General features: G+C 40.7%; 3 protein-coding genes across 3 annotated transcripts; 2 read left to right on the top strand and 1 right to left on the bottom strand.

The window, feature by feature from the left end:
- Positions 1–7804: 7804 nt before the first annotated feature.
- Positions 7805–9134, top strand: LOC115680605 (F-box protein SNE). The gene has a single exon (XM_030604425.2). The coding sequence runs from the start codon at positions 8367–8369 to the stop codon at positions 8850–8852; it is 486 nt and encodes a 161-aa protein (XP_030460285.1). The 5' UTR covers positions 7805–8366; the 3' UTR covers positions 8853–9134.
- Positions 9135–10836: 1702 nt separating this feature from the next.
- LOC115680606 (uncharacterized) lies at positions 10837–13647 on the top strand. The gene is made up of 5 exons (XM_030604426.2): positions 10837–11075; positions 11161–11231; positions 11360–11440; positions 11657–11700; positions 13189–13647. Exons 1-5 carry the CDS (start codon positions 11036–11038, stop codon positions 13286–13288), a joined length of 336 nt encoding a protein of 111 aa, XP_030460286.1. The 5' UTR covers positions 10837–11035; the 3' UTR covers positions 13289–13647.
- Positions 13648–13785: 138 nt separating this feature from the next.
- On the bottom strand, positions 13786–24162 carry LOC115680604 (histidine kinase 2). The gene is made up of 15 exons (XM_030604423.2): positions 23007–24162; positions 21822–22106; positions 20768–21262; positions 19348–19623; positions 18882–19051; positions 18589–18801; positions 18324–18510; positions 18064–18115; positions 17754–17983; positions 17545–17643; positions 16418–17082; positions 15399–15902; positions 14871–15290; positions 14401–14645; positions 13786–14291 (listed from the first exon to the last, which is right to left on the bottom strand). Exons 1-13 carry the CDS (start codon positions 23397–23399, stop codon positions 15041–15043), a joined length of 3819 nt encoding a protein of 1272 aa, XP_030460283.2. The 5' UTR covers positions 23400–24162; the 3' UTR covers positions 13786–14291; positions 14401–14645; positions 14871–15040.
- Between the last annotated feature and the right edge of the window lie 1068 nt (positions 24163–25230).

Raw genomic sequence — 25230 nt, 5'->3', positions numbered from 1 at the left:
ACAACTCACTGTATAATCAGAGTTCACAAGCCAAATCATTTGTCACTTTTGCGAAGCATTTCACATTTTCAATCCGTTTTAGAAAGCAATTATCAAACTAAGTTCACATTGCTTTGAATATGAAAAGCAACGCAAATCACAATGCAAATCTGTAGTCAACGCCTGATCCAGGTTCTATACAACAAATGCTCCAAACACTTTCGCTCTCTTTCCAAATACCATGTCATCCCGTGATTATCTTATATCAATCAGTGACTTGCTTACTCAGCGTTGAGACTAATTCACCCATAGTATTGACAGGTTTCCCTAGATTGGGAGACAGGAGATGGTGGTCATGGGACAGAAGTGCGCATCGGAAGCTTAGTGAACTTTGTGGCATTACACTGGCCAAGTACTAGAATGATTCAGATGTGAATTAAGAGAGGCTGTTGGTTCCCTGACGGGCTTTCCGCAACGTCCTTATGTCTTCAAATGGACAACGCTCCAGACTCTACACTTAGCTTCAACAAGCTGCAAGGACTGCTTTAAGTCCCCCGACAACCGTCTTGCATCGTCTTGTCTCGAATAACACTCTTTGGACAAGTTTCGCCGTCAATTTCCAAATTGAGCTCCACACATGCCCTAGATTTGTCTTACAATGCATTGACCGGTGCCCTTCCACCAATGTCTGAGCAATCTGAGTGACACTCTGGAAGTGATTAGCCTATCAAGCAACAACTTCCAAGGGAGAATTCCCCAAGTCAAGAAAATGTGTGCGCAACTGATGATAATTGATTTAAGTTATAATCAATCCCAAGGGCCATTACCTAGGTCACTCGCAGGCTGTGAAGAGTAGGAGTTCCTAAGTGTGCAAGATGATCAAATCAATGACACTTTTCCGTCATGGTTGGGCTCACTTTTCGTCGTGCTAATCTGGCAAGCTAACACATTCCATGGGGTGGTTGGGGAACATGGAAGTAACTATAGTTTCCCGAGGCTTCAGATCATCGACCTATCCTAGAACAATTGCCGGTAGCTTGCCATCTAAGTACTTTGAGCATTGAACTGCCATGAAAATTGCAGCAGTACATCAAGTGGACTGTTTGGCCTACACAGATCTGTAAATCATAAATCCCATCAAGAACCTGTCTCACAGGTTCTGCCCACGATACACGTCCTTCGACCCTTTATTATAATGACAAACAAAGGCTCGCGCAACTAAAGTATTCAAGGATCTACAAACATCTCACATTGATCGATCTTTCAAGCAACAGTTGGAGAGATATCTGAGTCTCTTGAAAGCCTAAAGCAGCTTCAGTTGCTCAACCTTTCCAAGAACATTCTCGGCGGTCCCATCCCCTCATCCTTGACCAACCTAACAAATTCGGAAGCATTGGACCTTTCTTGGAACCAGCTCTCAGGAGAGATCCCACAAGAGTTGACTCGACTCCCATCGCTTGCATTCTTCAATGTGCCTTAAAACCATTTGACTGGGCCCAGACCACAGTTGCAACAGTCGTGATACATTTGTAACCAACTCATACGGAGGGAAAGCAGGGTTGTGCGGTACTCCTTTTTATAGGAAATGCGGAGAGCTCAATGCATTACCACCACCATCTTCAACATCGGAAGAAGAGATCAGAAGTCAAGGAGTCCAGATGAAATAGACTGGAAGATTGTCTCGGTGCAGTATGCCAGTGGACTAGTGATTGGAGTGGTGATCGGGCACAAGTGGATCGCGGGAAAAAGGGCTCGACGGAGTGTGAAAAATTTTCGCCTGAAGAAGAAACAAAGGCACAGAAGCTAAAAAACAAGGGCACAAGAACAAAACTTGCCGTGCTCTTCATTTGGGAACTACCTTCTTTGGTGGTCTTAGATTGAATTGGTCTGTTGTTAAGTTCCAGTTGTTTCACAGTCGCTAGAACATAGTGTGAATGTAACAAATAAGAAATGTATGATTCCATCTCTGTTTTGCCTGGATACATCTCTTTCTGGATTAAAGGCAATTTTCTAATTTCCTTACTAATGTTAGATAGAAGTTTCATATCCGTAGGATCTGAATCCTAGTAGGCTAATTTGACAAATAGGCTATTTGGGAAGACAAGTAGAAAGAAACTTGTTTTCTGGTTCGGGCTCGATCACAAAGTGATCAAACTTCCACAAAACAAGATATTATAATGGATAAAAAGACGACTTCTTGGAGGACTCTAATCTGTAGATGTCTGTTTTTTTGTTACATACATATCTCATGGTCATGAAATTCGTCTAAAGTCATGGAAAGATACTATATCAATGAATAGTCTATTACATAGAAGCACTTAAATTGTATCAGACCCAATTGCACAAGATATTGAAACTTCTTTTATTGTGTTTGCTTGTGTGCTTACAGGGAATAAGAAAGCGAATTAAATATCAACCGCTTGATATTTTAGAATGATTATTGTGTACATCAAGGGTAATTTCCTTCTATTTAACAAGATGGTCGATATATATTATTAGACAACTATTATGCTGAAAAAAACCTTAAACTTTCTATGTAAACGGTTGTCCAGTATACAGTGATATCAGTATACAAGTTACAAGCTTCAATGAAAGGTACTCACTTTTGTTATCGATTCGTATTGTCTTCGTATTATTTTATTCACACCTTTCGATGACGACATAAGTACATCGACATCCTTTCTTTTACACGTAAAGCCCGACTTGTACATATCCATTTGCTTCCACGTCAATTTCTCGACACATAGCATAAACTTTTAACATAAGATTATTGTCGTAACACACCTAAAAAGAAGCCCCATCAGAAACTTCTAACGAAAAGAATAACTCAATATAGCAAAATACAAGGCCAAGAAATATTCACAAATTCCTTCGTCGCTAACTCGTGGCTAAAGGAGCAGTTAGGGCAAGAAAGGTCGGTCTATACCCAAACACCGCAACAATTCTTGAAATGAAACCCCTTTTAGGGTTGCTGTTGTTGTTTCATGTTTTGTACTCACGTCTTGGTCCTTTTCACGTTGTTGTCGAGTTTTTATCATCACATGCACGAAGTCTCCCAAAAGATTTTCAATGCAAACCCAGCACTTCGATCAAACAAACAAAACAAAACCCTCTTTAAAAACTACATTCATATGTATGTATGTCCCCGACATTGACCAGGGGCTTATACAAATCATTTAATAATGAGCTCGTGTCAGTGGAGAAGCCAACAAAAATGGCGTTTTAACTAGCTCTTTGGATGCTACTGATCATGGAGATTAGCTGGACAGAGAGAGAGATCATTACACATGTCAACACACTAACTTTTCTGATGTGATCGTATCATTGGATTCACTTTTTGTCATTAAATTATGGAAAAATGGAGAGGCATTGACCCTTGATGTGTTTTGTATAGTATATAAGTCACATTTGCCTCTCTGAAAATTCTTTTCATAAATGTCATAAACTTTGAGGATCTATTAAAACTTTGTATATCAAATATGCGCGAAGTGCAATATCTTAAATCGCTCGCCATTGACACGTGATATAACAAATCGTACTCTTACGATGATGTTTTCTCTTCCTACGTCGAAAGTGCTAAATGTGGTTTCCCAATTTAGCAAGCAAATGTTAATTAACTTGCTTCTCAGCGTCATTGGTGCATTAGGAGCTTCAAATGCTTCCTCGCCTTGGACCCGAAACTTATTTTAACTAACCAAGATCTTCAAAGTCATTCCCACATCATGCATCACATATAATTTATTCGCAGATTTGAAGGCTTACGCCGGCACTACTCGATTTTTAACTTAAATGATTTGTAGCTATATGATTTTTTTTTCAGTGCGAAAACATCCATGCCAATACATATAGATAAGTGATGGAATTTTTACCCATGAATAAGGGCGTATGGCAAATGGACATGGTGAAAACACTCATATGCGTGTTGACTTGTTTGTGTGAGGCACATACTTTACAAGCAACTTAAGTACAAATGATAGTTGTTCGGGGAGTGAGTGAAGATATGTGAAAAAAAAAAAAAAAGATTTTTTCCTTCTTTTTTCGCGCACTTTACGGGTATGCTTTTGTAATTTAGCAATTATCAAATTCCTCCAAGCAAGAATAGGGAAAAGTGCTCCTCAAGTGTGTCCAACAAACAAGTCCAAACACGAAAGAGAACAACTCCCAATGACACTCCCTCTCAGCCTCTATCATCCATTCATATATACGTATATTTATATTTATATATTATTATTATATGTCTATATATATAGGTGGGTCCAATTATTTTTATTTTATTTTATTTTTCCATTATAGAAGAAGCCTATGTGCGTCTGAGGTCGATTCTAGACAGACCTTCTTGGTGATTTTTTGTGTCGAAATTTCATGCTTTGTGTCTCGCAGGACTTGGTTTTTTTCCTTTGCCGGGCGAAGTGCCAACTCTATTGAGACAAAGTCCAAAAGACAACCATGTAGCTGCTCGCCTGACCATGAATCCGAGGGGCCCTTCTCGTTGAATGATCTGAATGCGACATTTCCTTTTTCGTATTTGAGCTTCATAATTTTCCTAGAATTCATAGTTGTTTATTTACTTGGTGTCATGACAGGTTAAAGTTTTAAAGCAGTATTCGATCGATGATCCATAAATGTGATGATACAGCATCTGGGAGCACTTCGGGAAGTAAAATTCCGAATGCATCAAACCGATCTGGGAGAGTGCGCCCTCAAATTCGTTTGGTGGGATGGATCAGTTGAGGTGCACGAGAGCCAATCTAAACACCACCTAACCACTAAACCCCTAGAAAATCTAATTGTACGAGTAAAATATCGTTGAGGCTATAGAATTAACCTGAGAGAGTTTAGCTCACTTAACAAGTGGTGGCAAATCAACCAAAAAGAATATATGGGAAATGATGTTGGATAAACAAAATTACGTGCATAAAATAAATTTAACCTTGCAAAACGTAAAAGATACAAAACAAAACAAAAAATGACGATATACGACTAGTAGCTTTCAAGTTGATCTATAAAACGACATAAAAAGTGTTGTTATTTATTAGGAAACTTGAGTCTGGATGAATTTGTTTAGATGTCTATCCCGTTACATCACATTACTTTGTGTTCCATTATTTATATCTCTAGCATTATTCGAGAAAAAGACAATCGTAACCTAATCTCTCAATCAGGATCCTATGCAAAAAGAAACAATTGTTTGGATATCTTGGAATATTGAGCTTCATCCAAATTTGATAAACAACTTGGTTTCTGAGTTTAAATGCCCATCTCATAAAATGTCTGAAATGTACGTGTAAAGTACTTTTCTTAATTCAACATACAATCATATAAATCTTTAAGACAATACATATATATATATATATATATATATATATATATATATATATATATATATATATTTCCCGTAATAGAACTAGAGGCTCTTTGGTTGAGGTGTTAAAGTCCACCCAAATCTCCTTTCTTCTTTCTAAAACAAAACGTTATCGCTTCTAATTTTATTAGTGTTCTGAAAAAAACTTTGAAAACCTTAAATATCTTTATTATGCTAAATCGATCTCGACTAGCAGATATGTCGAAACCGTGAAATGAGACCTTACGCGTGAATGTTACAAGGCTACTTGGAGTAGAACGCGGAGGGAATTGCTCAAGTTGCATGCACAAGCACAACCATCTGATATGAAAGGTCTGGACTATTAGAAAATGGTAATAAAAGAATGAGATGACTAAGGGTGTGTTTGGTAACTTGCCAAATAGTGACTGATTCTATTATTTTATTTTCGAAAACAAAAAAAGTACAGAAATCCATTTGGTAAATTTTTTGTTCTCGGGCACAAATTTGTTCCCAAAATCAGTTTTGGAACAGAATCAAGAATCCAAAAAAATGTTGATTCTTAATTCTGGGAACAAGAATCAAAAATAGAAGAGATTTTTTTTTCTTTTTCTTCTTTCCATCCGGGCTGTGGCCGGTTCTTCTTCTTTCCTGGCCTGTGGCCGGTGACCGGCCACAGACTAGGGCTAGCGAGGGCGTCACAACCCTTGCCGGATCCAGCGAGGGCTGGACCCTCACGGCTTGGGCAAGGGCCGCCCTCGCCCGAGCCAGCAAGGGTCACCCTCAAGGCTCGCTGCCTGGGTGAGGGCCACCCTCGCCGGATCTGGCAAGGGTGACGGCGAGGATCCAGGCCTCACCCAGGCCACGAGCCTCGACAGCGACCCTCGCCCAAGCCGAGACGGTCCAGCCCTTGCCCTCGCCGGCAAGGGCCCCGACACCCTCGCCGGCCATGGCCAAGAAGGAGAAGAAGGAAAAAAGAAAAGAAAGAAATATTAAAAAATTTAAAATATTATCAAAATATTATTAACAAAAAAAAAATTTGTGCAGTTACTAAACGCATTTATGTTCTTTTTCTATTTCAGGAATGAAAATTTTGAGCCATTACCAAATGCTTTCAAATGCTTAAAAATTGTTTCCGAGAACAGAATAAAGAAAAATCATTTCTAAGTAGAAATTGTTTCCGGAAACAAAATGATTACCAAACGCACCCTAAAAGTCCAATTCGTGCAAAAGCCATACATGTGGCTTAAAAGAGGTTTTAAATTTTAGTGCATGTAAAGGAATTAGGAAATCTCATAAATGAGAAAAATGAGGCCTTGTAGAGTTATGCTCGAGGAAAAAGGTGGGACAAGCCATGCTTGCCTCTCCAATTTAGGCAAGTCTTTCATCAAGCAATCGACACATGAAAAATATGCGTGGTATTTCCCATATGGGAAAATTACATAGACACTTTCACAAAGCCCTAACTCAATCCTCTTGTCTCACTTCCTTCCCATGTGACTAGCCACCATGACGCTGTCAAAGCTATCACCAAGCGGTCAATCCACCGTCACGTCGTCGTTCGGCCATCGTTGTCCTCTCTCTCTCTCTCTCTCTCTCTCTCTCTCTCTAACAACTCTCCATCTCTCTTTATCATGTCACCAACAATGAGCAACGAAATCTTCTAAAGATCAAGCGATGTACGCGCAGCAAACTTCGCCTACATTTTAGAAGTTGGCCTCAATAGATCTCGACAACTCTTTTCTTCCATATCTTGATGGTGGAGTGTGTTGGAATAGTTACTCCCACCCTTCCCCTTCCAACCCCCTCCCTCTCTAACAAGTCTCCATCTCTCTTTGTCGTGTCACCATCAATGAGCAAACAAATCATCTTAAGGTCAAGCGATATAGGTGCAGCACAGCAAACTTCGCCTTCTCCTTTAGACGTTGGCCTCCATATATCTCGATGACTCTGTTCTTCCATATCTCAATGGGGTGTATGTTGGAATAGTTACTGTCGAGGACCAAAGGTATAGAGAAATCTCTCTCTCTCTCCCCCCACCCCCCCTTCCCCCCGACATTCTCGACAACAATGACGATATGATCACTACACGGGCAGGCATATGGAAGAAAGAGAGAGAATGGGCTTTTGTGTTAATTAGACCTGATGATGGATTTGGCAATCAAGGATCCACCACAATTAAAGTTAGAAGACACTTTTAATGAGTCTGGTGAAGTGTTTACAACTCTGAGGCTCGGACAACTAGATCCAGTGGATGCGAGCTAGGCATACATAGCCCGTTCTTATTCATTTTTCCTTAACGGGTGAACTTGGACAATATTTTAGGCCAATACAAGGGTCCCGCCCGGACCCTTCATCGCTCACCCCCCTTGAGCGTTAGGGTCCTTGTTATGGACACATGGGAAATTGTTTTTATGCAGAACTACCCAATAACTTTTTATTAATGCTTGACAACTTTTGAAATTTGGAGTTCGAGTTTGGCCAATAATTTCTTCGCCCCCGTGAATGGTCACTGCCACTCTTCCATGCACAACAAAGACATAAGTGAGAAGGGAGAAATAGAGTTGCAGTTGCAGACAGAACCCTACATCGAAGTGAAAAAGGAGGGACAGAGAGAGAGAGAGGGACTACTGATGATGGTCTCGAAAGTCAGTGATTTCACAACGGCCCCCAATTCTTGAAGTTTGCAAAACCATTACCCAACAAAGACTCTCAGACAATTTATATTCATCTCCCCTCCCTCTCTTTCTCTGTCTTACAAACACACACAAGCAAAGGAGAAGAAAATGCAACTCTCTGCATTGATTCCAGTTCTTCATCTTGTAACTTTTCCTCTTGGCCTCTTCTCTTGTTCACCTCGATTCTCGCTCTCTCTCTCTCTCTCTCTCTCTCTCTCTCTCTCTCTCGTGTGAAGTCAAATCCCTTAAACTCCACGCTATTCTTTTTCCTCACAGGTAATCAACGTCCTTTTGACACACTCCCACGTTATATAAACCCCCTCAGCCCTCTCCTCTCTCTCCCTCACTGCTCTCTGTCTCTCTCTCTCGCTCACTGTCTGAGCTGAAAAATGGTGCACCACCACCACCATTGCAAAGAGAAGAGACCCAAGTTCTGTATCAACGACCACGTCGACGTCCTCGCCGAGATCCTGAAGCGCCTCGACGGCCGCTCCCTCTGCGTCGCCGCCTGCGTCTGCCGCCTCTGGTCCGCCCTCGCCCGCAACGACTCCGTCTGGGAGCACCTCTGCTTCCGCCACCTCTCCCCTCCCCCTCCCTCCTCCGTCCGCCCCGTCGTCTCCGCCCTCGGCGGCTACCGCCGCCTCTACATGGTCTGCATCCGCCCCGTCCTCAGCCGCCTCGGGCGGTCCCGCCGCGCCGAGCTCCCGTGGCGGGTCCGGTCCCGGGAGGAGCTGCAGCTGTCGCTCTCGCTGTTCTGCGTGGACTACTACGAGAGGCTCGGGAATGGGAGCGCTGGTGGTGGCACCAGATTCGGTGACGGGTCTGCGGGCGCGTCCTCGTCGCTCATGTTCCTCTGCAAGCCCGTGAACGTCTGACGAAAGAGAAACATCAGATCGTTTTTACCATTTTTCTTAGTTTTGACCTTTTTCTTAGGGAAAAAAACTTGAAGCTTGAGCGTAGAAGGGAAGGAAAAAGCTAGTGAAGCGACCCGCCAGTCTATATCCATTATAAATTCTTTTGTTTAGAATATTAGAAATAAATGTCATATCCCGCTTTTTATATGATGATCAATTTGTCCGATCATTATTGCATTATTTGGTTTATACCATACTAATTCTAATTACTTTTGAGATGATAATGCAAATTTTATATAATAATCATTGTGTCCCGAAATCATACTGACACGTATGCAAAATGAAAGGAATGATAGTTATATATGTATAGAAAGAAAGTGATTGATTACTCGATGAATATAGAAAGAAAGTGATTAATTACTCGATGAATAGATATAAATGGTGGTTTTAACTTAAATATATAATGAATTAGCCGAATTAACTAACGGGAAACGTTATTTTTATGTGTTGAATTTGATTAATATAAAGAAATTTACTTTCTATGCGAATGTAGATGGTTTTCCATTTACAACTTTAGTGGCAGATATTCTTGTATGATGCTCTTCAAATTATGGGTTGCTTTGATAGAATGAGATAAACGAAGGGAGAAATTATTTAATATATACCATATTAAGCTTATGATTGAAGGATGTATTTGTTATTTTTGTAATAGAGCTAATTGAAGTTCAGCTGCTTAGGTGGCCACTGGCCTCCAAGCTGGGCTTGATGTTGACAGTTAAGGGGAGCGATTTGTACTATTTAGTTGGTGAATATTCTCTTTTCCTTGGATTTCAATGGGAGGGAGCAGGACATCTCTGCCCAAGCACTCACTTTGGATGATATGCATGATTGCATATCCTAACATGTAAATACTTTATAATAGCGATTTCATGATAAATTAAGTCCGTTTGGTCACTAAATAGCGAAAGTATATCTAAGTCGGCGAAACAATTTTCTCAACTAAAGTAAACTAGGAGAATTTGTGCATTGTCACGATGAGTTACGATATTTGGAGAATGATTTTTCGAGAAATAGCAGCAAGAAGCATTTGTATCGAAAGAGAGATGCGTCTCATGGCAGTTTATTATCTGGTCTTTTTTAGCTATTATTAATCTGACCTCTCAATCTCGTAAATATTGTAATGTCGCTTTCTTGAGATCGACAAAACCAAATAATTCGAAATAACCCTTTGAACGAAGAAGTCATGTGAGTTCCGAGGAAATTATTTCTTCAACATTGTGATAAAAGGATTAATTGGTAGTGCTTAGACAAAGTGAATCACGTTTTACTTACATCGCTCCCATCGCTTTTAATACGGATCGTCTTAATTTTAACCGTGTAAATCGATCATACATCTATATGAAATGTGCACATTTCCCCCCTTCAAACACCAAAATTTGCTATTGGGTATACAGCTTTGTAGTGAGGACCCAAGGCGCATGAGTTGTGGGCATTATCATGTAACAAAACATCATGTAACTTAGTACATGTTAACCATCGACGGGGACCACCTAAAAACTTTTATCACGCCTGTCCAAATCTGATCAGCCCAGAGAGGTCCATTGCTTGATGAACTTTTTGCCTCCTGCAAACGATCAGCTGGCCTCCTCTATACAGATGGTGGCAAGCTTCATTTGTCCTCTTCTTTCCCCTGTTTGATCTCCGGCACGAAAGCTCATTGCATGGACCCGTGATCATCTATCTTGATCAGGCCAGGCGACTGACGTTCACGGGGTAAGTGATGATTGCCGTCTCTGTGCTCTCGCTCCTAAAATCTGGACCCTTGTTCGCAGTTCGCACGACGACCCGTTGGATCGTTGTTCTCTCCATCTTTTGGGCCGGAGAAATTGGGTTCGTGATCGGCCCATTGGTGGGAAGCTTTAATGGGATCGATGGAGTCAGGCCTAACTCGTCGCGGGCCCCTGGAGAAGACGCTAGCTTTTTGTCGGGACCCTGCATTGTTCTTGCCGTGACGGGGGCGGGCATTTTAACGAACGGTTGGCGGACGGATGAAGAAAGAGTTTGACCAGTAATCGCTCCGATCCCTTCTTCCCTTCGTTGTCGTAGCAGCTGGGAGGAGCGAGCGTTGGTTCGCAAGATCATCTGCAGAAATTTTGCAGGGAGTCAAAAAGGGGCTCGGAGGAAGATCAAGACTGTGAAGAGACATGAACGCTCTCACCTGGCACAAAGTCGCTGCCGTCTCTGGTATCCTCTCTCTCTCTCTGTCTTCTGTGACAAATTGGATCATCGAACTGTTCGAGAAAGATCATATCTTTGGTTGTACGAGCAGGAGTAGCGGCTCTTGGATTGGGGACGTATGGCGCCCATGTCTTCAGACCCCAAAATCCCTCTTACAAGGAGGTGCATTTCCATGGCCGCGCGTGCTTGCTTTCGATTCTTTCGTTTAAGGGTCTGATTTTGTTAGGACTGAATGGGTTTCTTCTGTTTTTTTGGTGGATCTTTTTTTTCTATCTGAAAATCATGTGAAGGTATGGCAAACAGCCTCTTTGTACCATCTGGTTCACACGGCTGCACTTGTCACTGCCCCTTTCACCAAACGTCCCCATGTCGTGAGTACATCTTCTCCTTCAACACTGATTGTTCTTGCAATCGGAAAAGTTTCTATTGCTGATTTTGGAAGGAACTAATGTTATGCTGATTGCTGAGTTGTTGTGGAAGAATTGTTATTAAATGTTAACTAGAGGCGGTTCAATTTAGCTGGTTACTCTTTTATGGAAGTGCTTATGCAGTTCTAATATGTGGGTTCACCTCGTTTCCTGTTTCAGTTCGGAGGGCTCTTGACTGCTGGAATCGTTTTGTTCTCCGGGTCGTAAGTCTTAGCCCCTTTATGTTATTTCACCCATATGCTGTATTGATATGATGAATTCTTTTGGGGTTATAAGCCTGAAATTTGCGAGTGGAGATTGTTTTCCATAGGAAAGTCGAAGTAGGAATGCATTTTTAGCATTTAGGACATCATAGAATTTGGTATCCTCTGTTACTTTCTTGGATGGCGCTTGGCATCTAAATTCTAAGGATTTAGGGCCAGAGTGGCAAGTATCTGCATAGTGAAGTTAATGCTTTGATTAGACCAAAAAAAAAGTTAATGCTTTGAAGTTGGGAGGAACAAAACAAGACATTTTAATTTTTTTCTCTGGCATGGTGGGTGATAAGGATCTTGTGAGACCTACTTATTCCCTTGCTTTGCAGGGAACCAGAACTTGCTTTGTGTGCTAGCAAAAGGTGTTTTCACCTTGTGCAGGTTTAGTTTGAAAGCGACGACCATGTAAAGTCTACCGGTGGTTCTAGGAGAATTTCTCTGTTTGCCAACTTGACTTGAGTTGACTACACCACCTTTTTTTTTTTTTTTTTGGTAAGGACTACACCACCTATTCATAGTTTCCAAATCCACAAATTGGATTGGAAGACTTCCTATGCTTCTTGGTTTCATATTTCTTTCTAATTTCGTCGACATCAACAATTCTGATGAATTTTTCTTGAAATTTAACTACCTTCTTAGTACGATACAAAACTGACTTGGTGGATGTTTTCTAAAATATTCTTCACCGAAAACCTGAGAAACGCCTTTGTTTCCAAAAGAAACTTCTGAAGTTGTTTTAAGTGATTCCATTACCACAAAATGGATTTTTGGTCTTTTTACTTGCTGCTTCACCACTGTCGCGGCTGAGAGAGAGTGTGTTGTGTAAACTTTGAGACCTACTTGTGGGCGTCAACCATCTTTGCATCTTTGTGAAAAGAGCCTCAGCAAATGCATCGGGGCTTTCAGAGCTTTTCTTGTTTGTTGTTTTCTTTTTCCTCTCTGTTAGCAAGCATTAAAAGCTTCCCCTTTGAGGTTCCGCTCTTGTAATGATCCTTGGGGGAGTGGGGTGGTTGTGGTTCTCCGCTAATATTTCACATCATGAGCTCCCTCTATTATGGTGTGGGACTTGCGATGATTGTGTTGTGCCTGTGAGTATGTACAGTTCGCATGCAGCGAATTGAATATAGTGATGACTTGGGTTTGTTTGGCAATTAACTTGGTATAATGACCTAGATTCTTTGTAAAAATGAAGTTTCATGGAAATTGGCAATGGTGTATTGAATTACATCTTTTTAGCTTTAGGCATTGTAGGAGATAGATACATCCGATCATGCCTTCCTTAGTTGGTATAAATTGCTATTGTCTCGCACTATACAATCATCCATTTGCTGCTAGATGCCACAATTTTTCGTTTGATGATCATTAACAATCCCATTTGCTCAATTTTTGGAATCTGGATATCATCTGTACTTCCTCACTAACTGCAAAATATTTTAGGTGCTACGCAGCGGCATTGTATGAGGACAGAGATTACTCCATGTTGGCACCCGTTGGAGGTTTCGCGTTTGTAGCTGCTTGGGCAAGCTTGCTATTTTAAGGATCTGAAGGAAACAGGAACTCGAGATCTGTAAATACCACGTACCATGATCGAGATCTCAAAAAATCGGATGTGCCCGTTTCAGGTTTAACTTAATTGGAAATCTGTGTTCATTCTGCTGCTGAAAATTCATTGGGTTTCTCTGTCATCATGTATAAGCTGAGATTCTGAAGGATTACCCACAGTGGTTCATGTCTGTTGTTTTAAGAAACCCAAGAAAACACCATACTCCTTGATCAGTCGGTCCGATGCAATTCAAATGTTGTAATGCATCGACCATGGTTTAACTGGGTGAATAACCCTGGGAACGATTCTCTAGTTCCTGTGAAATAAATGCAGTGCTAGTGAAGTTGTACCAAGGCTGTTTTGGCAGTCTCCTCGAGAAGATATTGCCTTATCATTTACTTTTATCGCCAACCTGAGAAAATGTGGACTTCATTCTTTTCTGAAGGCCCGATGCTTTGAAAAATTGATTGATTCTACAACATGGTAAAGAATGGGGAAAAGAACTGTTTTGGGATGTCCATTTATACCCAAAGTCACATATCATTGTCTGTGGGGATAATAGAACCACTGTAATCTCCAGATTATGATTTCCATACATAAGATTGAGAGTGAGAATGTATTTTATGGCAATGTTACTAAAGATTGGACCTCTTCAGCTGAGGCATCTTTTGCTGGAGCAGGGATCAGCACTTACATAAGGAAACAAAAACTAACTATATCCTGCCACCGTGGTAGAAATAACACTTGACAAATTTATTTTCAATTCGAGCCTGCTTCTTCAGTGTCCAAAAGAATACAAATCCCTTATTGAGCATCGGAGAGAAGGTTCACTGGCGAGAGGAAACGAACGAGGAACTCTACTCCCTTCTACTTCTGAGACACAAGCTGACATGCCCGAGAAATCAATCTCAAAAACTTGGGGGGTCCACGATGCATCTCAGAAAGGCACCTCCAACTTCCAAGGGCCAAAAATAATCACCATTCATCTTCCTCGAAGCTGCAGAAAGAGAGGAAATTTGGTAGGAACTAAAGAATATGAACCGATTGCTTGATCAACCGCTAATCTGCGATGTTAATACGAATGCTCCCTGACATTAGGCAATTACCTCACTTTTAACTGCAGTATAGTAGTAGGATCTGCCGAGCTGAGTTTGACTCTGCAACCAGGCTAGCTGGGACTCTGAACAATCCCCAAGCCGCGCCCTTTCAATGAATCTATTCCAAGAAAAGAATGAATCCAATAACAAATCAATGTTGAGAGATCAGGATGCGTCATGACACCAGTATATTGCTCCCCAGAATCAAGATCAGATATTCAAGTCCATCGGTTAAGGCAACAAACTCAGAGCTCCTGCAGTAGATTTAAGGAACATATGTTAATTAGATGAGTCCAACCAAAAGTTCTGAATTTGGACAATTCTGAACACATTGTTTGAAGTATGAGATTATCTAATAACCTGACTCAGAAGTCGAATATAATGACAATAAGTCAAGACCGCGTGCAATGCTTCATACACAGAAGAAACAAGATTACCTTACATCTAGACATATCACAGTAAGCTGAAGTTTCCCATACCTGGAATTCCAAGAATGCCACTAGGAAAGACAACAGCTGTATGATGAACGAGGCTCATCACGACAACCATTTGATGCCCCCGCCCCAAACCCTGGTGAACTTGTGAAAAGTAATCAGCCACTGGCGTGGAACGTTTGACAGTAGATGTGCTGTCATCATATCATTCTCTCTCAGCCAGACTCAAAGAACCGTGCTACAGCTGAATAAAGCTGCTCTTCTTCAAAAGGCTTTGAGACGTAATCATCCATTCCACACTTGAGGCATTCCTCATTTGTAGCCTGACTTACATCAGCCGTCATGGCTAATATAGGAGTATGCCAATGTAACACATTATGAACTGCATCGGAAGATGCTTCCCCAGAGGCAATCTTACTATTAACCTCCTTCTCAAGGTGACGAATTTGTCGTGTTGCCTCAAACCTACAACAGTAGAATAAACTACCAAATGCTTACCAAACATAAAATAAACAAAGAAATAAATAAATCGACATAGTTCAGCATAAATGAATAAAAGAGTAGCTTCGTTACCCATCCATCTCTGGCATTTGCAAATCCATGAAGCAAGCAGCGAAGTCATGGGGAGGCCGAAGCATGGCTAAAGCATCCTTACCACTCCCAACACAAGTAACAATGGCACCATATTTCTTTAAAGCACCCTCTGCTACTCTCCTGTTTACCAAGTTGTCGTCCACTACCAAGATTCTTCTTCCTTTCAGCAAATTGCCAAGACTTGATACTTTTCTCCTATCAGATAGCCTCTTCTTACCATTACCAAGGGCTTCCTGGAAAAAGGAAATCAAGACACTCAATCTGAGAGGCTTTACCAGCACATTATCTACCAGGTTGGCTAATTTGAGCTCGCTGCGCTCAATTGGACTTATGGATGTAGCTAGAAGAAAGATCTTGGGACCTATTGACACTCCATTGCTGCCATTTTGCCTGTGTTTCCAAAGTGAAATATTGAATTCCAAACCTGTTTGCCCGTCCCAAACATCTTCGTCGATAAGAACCATGTCAAAATCTGATTGTTCCCTGCAGGAAAAACAACCAAGAAATTGTTTCACAAAGGGACTTTCAATTGTTTGAAGTTACATAACTCAAATATATGAATCTTCCTTTCATAAGCAGATCAACAATACTTATGCAGCAATGAAAGAGAGAGAGAGAGAGAGAGAGAGAGAGAGAGAGAGAGAATAACTAAATACTGGGCCGATAAAAGATCTGACTAGACTTATCATTCAACAATTACCGAAACATTAGTCAATTTTTGTAGGTGACACTCATTGGTGGAGATTCAAAACAGCTTCAGAAGTCCCAGGCAACATGCAGATCATATAGATGCTACATTATACAACTATGGAACCACCGAAATACATATGAGACATCTTTATTACAACCTTCAGTTAAATTATTGTTCTAGAGCAAAGTACTAAGGTCTGATCATAGATAAATTGTTCAGTATAAACCTATTTCGGCTTCTTTACATATTTAGTATCGAAACAATAAACTAGCTTTAATTTTGTCACAATGGTGGCAAGTGGATCTACCTTGGGCTGGAAGAGTTGGATAGATAAGTGCAAGCTGACATCAAACTACAAGCGATGTCCACTGATATTCTTAGTCTCTCGAGATGATATCTTGCAACCTCAGCCCGGATGCTTCTTTTATCTATCACCAAGGCTCTCAATCCTCTGAACTCTGATATGATTGCATCGTAATTTTGCCACTTCATATCAAGACAGTTTGTTTCACATTTTGCAAAAGGGACAGTAAAGGAAAATGTGCTTCCGGTGCCCGGTTCACTTACAAACCCGATCTCCCCGTGCATAAGATCCACTAGACATTTGCTAATACTCAAGCCAATTCCAGTGCCGCCATATGTACGTGATGTGGAGCTATCAGCCTGCACAAAAGGTGTGAATATGCGGCTCTGTGCCTCTCTGGCAATTCCAACACCTGTATCCTCAACAGTAACCAGTATTTCAACTGATTCATTCACATCAATTTGATCAGAGTGATTTAACTTCTTAAAGTGATCCCAGCTTTTCCTTCTGTCAACCACTTGAAAACCACTCAATGTATTAAAACTTTTGTCTGATGTATCTTCAACAAAGTTTGAACTTAGTCTCTTCTCTGCATCTCTAAAATCATGCTGAATGCATCCTTCTTCTGCCAGATGAACTGAGACAAATATATGCCCTTCATGGGTAAACTGCAGTAAACATGAAGACATCAAAAAAGTGGAATTGTCTTAAAGTTGATGTTACCGAAAGATCACAGATAACACGGCAAACAATTACACAGATCAAATAAATTGCTCTTTTCTTCAAAGGAAAGAGTTTGAAAGGCCATCAAAGAAGCAAAAGATGATCTGAGGAGGAGCAAATTGACTGTCCAAACCTGTGCAGCAAGGTCTACTTTTCACTGGTAAAGTATCCATTATCCACATGACCTTTTCTCCAAGAAAATTTGGAAAGCAAAGGACTGAAGAGAAACATAAGCACAAGAAATACATTCTTTTAAATAGTTGAAGATCCGGTGCTACTTTTTTTGTGCTTAGACATAAGGTCCTTTTAACAAATAGACAAACTAATGACTAACTTTATGAATGCCAAAAATATTTGTGAAATAGACTGCATGAGAGAAAATAGACAGAAAATGAAGTAACAATGACCTTGATTGAGTTCCCCACAAGATTTGTAATTATCTGCCGGAATCGACCAGGGTCACCAATAACAACTTCTGGCACCCGATCAGAGACATAGACAGCCAACTTCCCTCACCCAACAGAACCACCACAAGAGACAAACCAAGCTCCTGTAAGATTTTGCATGAAACAGCTACAGATGATTCATTGGAAAATGAAGATGACTAGGTACTTACCTCAATTCCTTTTTCATTAGATCTGCCCGAAAAAAGTGATAGCACGTTATCCAGAACAGAACGAAGATCAAAAGGCACTTTCTCTAGCTCGAGACGTCCGGATTCAATCTTGGCCTGATCAAGAACCTCATTGATCAATGATATCAAATCTTTTCCACATGCATGAGCAGTTTGGGCATAATCCAGTTGGTTTACATCGAGATTTGTATCCATAAGCATTTGCAGCATGCCTGGAACATCATTTTTACCCATTGTCAATGTTTCAGTCGGATCAGCAACTGGATTGTATTTCCAAAGAACTTTTACTTACCTAAAACACCATTCATAGGAGTTCTAATCTCGTGGGAAACAGTCGCAAGAAACTACAAATGAAAAACAGAAACAGGGAAACTCAATTCAGAGTACTTATCATAGTATCTATGTTATAGTATAAGAGAAATCACTCAAAGATGCCACCCATATTGTTGGTGACAAAGTAGAATTCTATTAGTAAATAGATTCACATGTTGAGGACAAACGAGAAGAATTTAAAAGTAGCAGTCAATTTAGTGAAACAGAAACAAAGTGCACCTGAGATTTTGCCACATCTGCAGCCTCAGCACGACTTTTCAGCTCCATCATCTCTCGATAGTCCTCCTCCACCTTAGCAATTCGATTTATAGCTGCATGAAAGCTATGGCCGACGAGCAACGTGATGACCAGCAGTCCCAATGATGCATTTATTGCAGTCCATGGCCAAGGAGGTCTCTGCTTAAACCTACACACAACAGCCCAGGTAACCATGTGATGCCCCAAGTGCGTAGTGATATGAACACTCGTTTATAAAGAGATGTACCTGCAGTGCATCTCGTGTCTCCTAAGTGGATCCCCAAAATCAACGTTACTAACGTGCACCAGCCCAGTGTCAATAACGTCAGCACCATACATATTGATTGGTGCAGATCCATTGGTTGTGTCGTAGACATTTACAACGATCGTCTGCTTGCTAGCCAACTGTTGCAGAAGCTTCTCAACTAGGGAGGGGACGTCATAAGATGCACCCAAATACCTAAAAGATGGAAAACATAGACTTAATGCATTTACCTACATCAAAAGAAGAAATTTACCAAACCATCAAGTAACATATACCCCACTGTTGCTTCAATACGTTGCTCAGCTGTAGCATCAGCGGGAAGTTCTCTATCATATACAGCAAAAGTTAGAACAACGCCAAGGTGATTCGACTTCAGAAGCTTGAAGGGAGAAGTCAGTACTCCCTTCCCAGATGCCCTAGCCCGCAGTATATTCTCCTGATCTTCCTATATTTGTAGCAAAAGCAACGTGTTATACAAGCATAGTATAAGAAGCTATTAAACTTGATGGGATTCCCCCGAAGTCACAAGAGAAGTTATTGTAACTTCCGTGTATAACCTTGTCTACTAAGTACTAACACACAATTTAATGTTTCAATTACTCCTGCTGAGTGAATATACTCATCAGGACATCATCAGTAGTCAAGGACAATGCCATACAACATCAAAGGTTAGAGCAAGTTGCATATTAAAGAAAAAAAGATGAGGATAGTGATAAAACACATTAGTCTTACTTGACCCACCTTTCCAGACATCATGTCAATGGAGACTATGTGAGAGACAGTTTCTTGAGAAAATACAACAGGTGCGTACTCATCTTGAATAGGTGAAGGGTCCAACCTATCCAGCATATAGTCCTGTACAAGTGTCTGATCAGCAGTTTCCATTTTCTTTATTATCCATCCATGTCGCTTCTCGAATTGCTCCCTCTCTGAGTGAGGTACTTTTAAAGCATACGCAACACCACTAGTAAGTGGTCTCTCAAAAGCTGTTCTTTCTGTGTATTCTCCAAAAGTTTTCTGCAAGATAAAGATCGAAAAAATATCAATCTCAGAGTTTTCTCCATCAAATTTTCAAAGGACCAAGGAAAAGTTTGTTGCACCATGAGTGCCACTACTACTCCAAGTTGGCGCTCTTGAAGGCCATGCATGTCACACAGCAACAAAACTCAAAAGGTTATTATTAGTTCCCACAATATCTTTCTGAGATAAGTTCCCACAATATCAGCCAATTATCTGACCTATCCGATTCAATTTGGATGGTCATGGTGACCACAAGCATGGGTAGAAGGTGTCAGCTTGAAAGAAGCATATGCATGATTGAGGAAATAAGGCATAAATACACCAAGGTATCATTTTTTAAACTTTGGCACTAAGTTCAAAAGTGCAGGTATCACTCTCTCCCTAGTAGAGCTCAACAACCACTTTTTAGCACAAACTTTCTTTACAATATATGTTGTATTTGTTAACAGTGTGAAAGCTTTTCTCCTCAATCTCCTGAAGGCTGAAAACATGTTTTTCTACTCAACAGAAAGAAACTCGTTTAAAAAGAAAAAAAAAATCAAATAACTTATTCTCAATGTCAACCTAATGCATTAACATGATTGAGGCTGCTGATAACAAACTCCCATCTACCACGGCTTTTGGCCCATCCAATGCCAACATATATAAAGGGGCAAGAATCTCAATATCAGCAACCAGTACAGCTCGACACCCCATTATTGTTCTTATATTTTATTTCAACTTATTACTTACTAGAGACCACCAAATATGCACTCACATATAACTATCACAACCTTGATCATTCACGATTGTTCTTTGCTGAGACCATCCACCACAAGTGGCAGAATTGCAATTGTTCTTAGGCTCGGTTTAGTTCTCTGTCAAAATTTTCATGGGAAATCTACTCCTATTATCTAACCCCTTAAAATGCTTGGCTGTCAGTTTAACCCGACCTGAAAATCACTAACATGGGAAAAATTCAAGCAAACTTCATATTTTTAACATTTAAAAATGTAACCCTAGTCTATCTGTTGCCTGATCAATGTGGCGACGCAAGTGCTCACAAAGTTAGACATGAACATTTCACTGTCAAGGTAGAACCCCTGAAGCCATGGAAATTTGGCACGAATATCAATTAAGAAGGGGTCGGGAGCAATGTCACCTGATCTATAGCTGAAGGTTGTTTTCCATGGTGAAAGGTGGATACGAGAATAGCCAAGGCATGAACATGGTTCATGCTGACATTAAACTGATCTTGCAGCATCCTGGCTCGCTCATCACACATGTTGGCCAGGGTCTCTTTTCTCCACAAAGTGTTTTTAGCATTCAAATGCCAAAACAACCAAACGGACGTCATTACTCCAAGTAGGACAAATACAATCAAAAGTTTTTTCCGCCAACTTCCGGCACTTTTTGAGGAATTATGGCTTTGCTGTTGCTGCCTCTGCTGAAGCAGCAGCTCCCGCTGCTGACTCACTGGTTTTGGCTTAACTTTTTTTTGTGTTTGGTCCCTCCGAACTCTCATATAAAAACCATACATCTTGCAGATCACTATCATCACAACAATAACCCACCAGCATCCTTCTACTAAACCAAAGGACCTAGTCCTGCAACTATCTCCTGCATGATTTCCCTTCCCCTTTGCTTGTGACATGTCCTGGTCATGACAAAGGAAAGAAGCCTTTTAACTGTAAAAATGATATCGTCTATTAATTACTTAGAAAGTCGGTAAAACAAGAGGTTAGTTTTTAACAAGTTAACAACAGAAGACATGCTTCAACAAGCAATGTAGTTCAACTGATACGCAATGTCTGATATGCAATATTAAGTAAAGGAATGAGAGTGATGCAGAAATATGAAGAGAATGAAATGTCTAATACACAGATGATCTCTACAAAAATGCTAACATTCAATAAAGGAAATGATAACACAACAAGCAGATAAAAAGGGGATGCTTATGTGGGGGTTACCATTTCTTTCCAATAGAGTTACCTAATCTATCCATCAGATATCCTTATAGCTTCTTATAGTCACTACAGACAGACGGTATCTCAGGTGAAACTCCTAGCTATGAAAAATGACAAGAATATCAGAGATATAAGCATTACATCTAAGAACAATATGACAAACTACAGAAGAGAAGTATATGTATACAACTCTATCAACATATCTAGTCACTTTTACACATAGTTGGTCGCTACTTGCAGCAAGTATACCTCCAGAACATTTGGATTATTGACTGATCGGAATGAAATTTCAGAGAGCGAAGCAGTTGCAGTTGATTTTTCCTGTAGCATTGATTGGCAATCCTCCAAAGAGAGATTCTCAGGGTGAGCCGGGCACTGGTCCTCAAGTTCAGCATCTTCCCCATTCAATACTTGCTGCTTCAGAAGATCCAGATGTTCTGAGCAAACAACTTTTAGAGAGCAGGCACAACCATTTATTAATGTCATTTCCTTGCCCGTTTCTTTATGTAATTTGGAACATTGGACGGATGCTACCTGAAATAGATAAACCGAATACAGTAGTTTAGTCAAGGCCATCCCAAAGATGACAAATCCAATCTTCACCGTTTCCTCTTAAAATTGCTTAGTTAAACAAACCCAAGAGCATGTTTAACAGACTTCTTCGAACTAATGTTAAAAAAAAATTGAGAGCGTGCTCAGAGATGTGATCCACTTAGTGAAATGCGAACACATATAATGATGCAAAAGGCCCACAGCAACCAGGATACATAGGAGGTGAACAGACGCAAAAAACGCTGATGCAACAGAGAACTAGCATTTCTCAGCCACATCCTAAGCCTTTCTATCCTTCATACACTAAATAACGAATATGACCATCCAAAACAAAATCTCCAGAAAAATACGGACTTTTGAAGGTAGCAACGTTTCTAGTGGTGCCGCGAACACTACAGTTAAGCTAAATGGTTGGTTCCTCTCATGCCCTCCCTCAGAATTCTTTGCAAACATCCAACGAATTTCCTTCTGACAAAGTAATGAAAGAGGGATGTCCTATAAACTTCCAGCCGGGTCAAGGTGCAGATTATTAGAAGATAGATGGGGCAAACCAGGTTCGACTCAACAAAGTTACAAAGTCCAAAATAACTGTGTATCAGTAAGGCTGTCAAAGGAGAAGGAGAAGAGACAAGATTTTCATCTTACAACTTTTAGTATATGATATCGTCTCTGCATCAATCAAGTTTGAAAAGTACGCGCTGGATGAACAAACATTTCAACAAAAAAGGAGTCCCATAACTATGTCCTTCGTAATATTCAACCTTTCTTCCACATAAACGAGATGAGATTTCAACAACGATTGCAACAATGGCCACTTTACTGAGATGCAGAGCGAGCAGGGATACTGAAAATCGTAAGAAAGAGGACAGAGCAAAACATCACCTGATTAGAGTCGCCGAGCAGAGAAGCTAAAGCATGGAGTTGGTTCTTGCTGGCATTGAAATGCTGTACAAATCGTAAGATTCGAGCTTTTTCTTCCCCCAGTTCAGGGGACTTCACCTTCCCCACCAAAGAACTCTCACTGAAACCCGAGAAAAACCAAACAACCCCAGAGGCGACCATAAGCAGAACACAAAAGAATATGAGCTTTCTCCTCCATATTTCCATACAATTGGGACCCTTAATGGGCTCGTTCGCTTTATTCAACTTGAAACTCGCTTGCAATTTGCCATTAGATCCGGCAAGCTTGCCATTAGGATGCATCTTTACCATAGGCCACTCAACAAAGAGACTTGAGAGCCTAAGAAGAACTCCAACTAAAGGTGACAAACTCATCAATAGCTAGAGCTCAACCGATAGAGAACATGACCCAAAAGACTACTCGGCCTGACTCGGACAAAATTTCAACGCTTTGTGATTCTTGAGAAACAACCTGACAAATACCATGCTCTAGCTAATACACTATACCGGCAAAACAAAGCAGCAGGTTCTTGCCTTTTCTTGATGTCCTTCTGGTGTGTAATTTCTTGTTCTGTTCTAAATTTCTGAGTCCATGCCCTCAGAAGCCCGAAAGGTCATCAAGAGCACACCTATTTTGAAGAAGATAAAGTTGGAGATAATCATTCCAAAACAACTAGCTGTACCCAAAAAACCAACTGTTGTTGTGGCTAGCAAAACCCGTGAGAGAATCATTAATGAGGTAAGAAAAACTTTGGCCCTTTTTCTGTGCATGTGCTCTTTCCTCCGCTCATAGCCCTTGTATCGCCAAAAGAAAGCATCAAGCTTGCGACTTTCTTTTCCCCCAAAGGTAACTCAAATCCTCGAACCCACACTCGAATTGCAGAAAGCCCAATTGAGCTCAGTGATCAGAACCGGCTAAAGCTCTCTCTCTCTCTCTCTCTCTCTCTCTCTCTCTCTCTCTCTGTGGTGGTGGTGGTGTCTAGCCTGGATACTGAAGTTGGGTGCACCATATCATTGCCTCATCATCAAGTGGACAACGAAGGTTAGGCAAAAGCAAACAAGCTATGCAAAAATATCAAGAATTGCATGCCCAAAGAGCAGAACTTTACATTTACTGCACTATCTTAACTGGGTCTCTCTGTTTATATTATATATATACACATATATAGTGACATAGCTTCTGTTTTGTTTTTCTTGGTCTCTTTTGCTTTTGGGTGTGTAGGTGGAAAGGGACTGACCCACCACCCCATTCGGCGTTTTCAAGAGGAAGGCATTTGTCCTCCCCGCCCCCCCCCCTCTGCTGTGCAGCAGAAGAAATACGGACTTCCTAGAGAGAGAGAGAGAGAGAGAGAGAGAGAGAGATAAGAGGTCAGAAGAAGCCCGTAGTGGAGCCCCGAGGTCTTCTTCGCCTGCGTACAAGATGGTGGCGGGTCCTGTCCAATGGGGGAGGGAAAAAAACCAAGTGAAAACTCGAACTGTTCCGAGGTGGTGATGGTGGTGTTGTTTCATCTCTACTTCCTTTCCGAACATATTCGAAGGCAACGAGCAACTGTGAATTATTGAAGGGGAAGGGGCCAGTGATGTCGGGGCTCGTTTCGTCAAAGATTCGAATCGGTTCGTTGTTTTTTTTTTTTTCGTTTCTTTTCTTACCTTCCATTGCCTTAGCAGCGGTAAATTCTTTTTTTTTGGGGGGGTCGGACTTTAGCGGCAGTAATTATGAAGCGCATAATTGCCTTTTTCCCGTCACCATCTTGCCTTCTCCAAAGGTCCATCTTCCGAAAAGAAAATGATCGGGATAAGTGCTGATGAAAAGCGTAATCAAATTCTAAAATTTATCGAATTAATGCAATTGGGTCCTTTCGTTAACTTCGTACAATCTGGCTGACGGAAAATGTTGACGTGATTTCTTTTTAATATTTGCTCTCCTACGCGACGATGATGTGGCTAAAACACGGGCTACAACGACGTCGTTTTTGTCCAAATCCGATTTTTTATACTAAATTTATTTAAATTGATTTTTTGTCAAAATTTAAATCAAATTAAAAAAACCTTTTCTTAAATTTACCTTATTTTTAATTTAATTTAAAAAAAATTCAGATTTTGACCAAAACGGCATTGTTTTTAATCACACCATCGCTACGTAAGATAGAGAAAATAATTTTTAAAAAAATCCAATTTTCTATCAACCAAATTAAACGAAATTAAC

The sequence above is a fragment of the Syzygium oleosum genome, unplaced genomic scaffold (assembly GCF_021117445.2).
Source record: "Syzygium oleosum isolate NSW1041296 unplaced genomic scaffold, Sole_v2.1 Sole_v2.23, whole genome shotgun sequence".
Classification (NCBI taxonomy): domain Eukaryota; kingdom Viridiplantae; phylum Streptophyta; class Magnoliopsida; order Myrtales; family Myrtaceae; genus Syzygium; species Syzygium oleosum.
Note: the sequence above shows the minus strand (reverse complement) of the source record. Positions and strands in the feature narration are given on the sequence as shown.

Coding starts and splice junctions, on each gene's coding strand:
- LOC115680606 (XM_030604426.2), top strand. CDS start 11,036: ATGAACGCTCTCACCTGGCACAAAGTCGCTGCCGTCTCTG. Junction 11,232..11,359: donor AAAATCCCTCTTACAAGGAG/GTGCATTTCCAT, acceptor AATCATGTGAAG/GTATGGCAAACAGCCTCTTT. Junction 11,441..11,656: donor TCACCAAACGTCCCCATGTC/GTGAGTACATCT, acceptor TTCCTGTTTCAG/TTCGGAGGGCTCTTGACTGC.
- LOC115680604 (XM_030604423.2), bottom strand. CDS start 23,399: ATGAGTTTGTCACCTTTAGTTGGAGTTCTTCTTAGGCTCTCAAGTCTC. Junction 22,107..23,006: donor TGCTCGGCGACTCTAATCAG/GTGATGTTTTGC, acceptor TATCTATTTCAG/GTAGCATCCGTCCAATGTTC. Junction 15,903..16,417: donor TCCAACTCTTCCAGCCCAAG/GTAGATCCACTT, acceptor TTTTTCCTGCAG/GGAACAATCAGATTTTGACA.
- LOC115680605 (XM_030604425.2), top strand. CDS start 8,367: ATGGTGCACCACCACCACCATTGCAAAGAGAAGAGACCCAAGTTCTGT.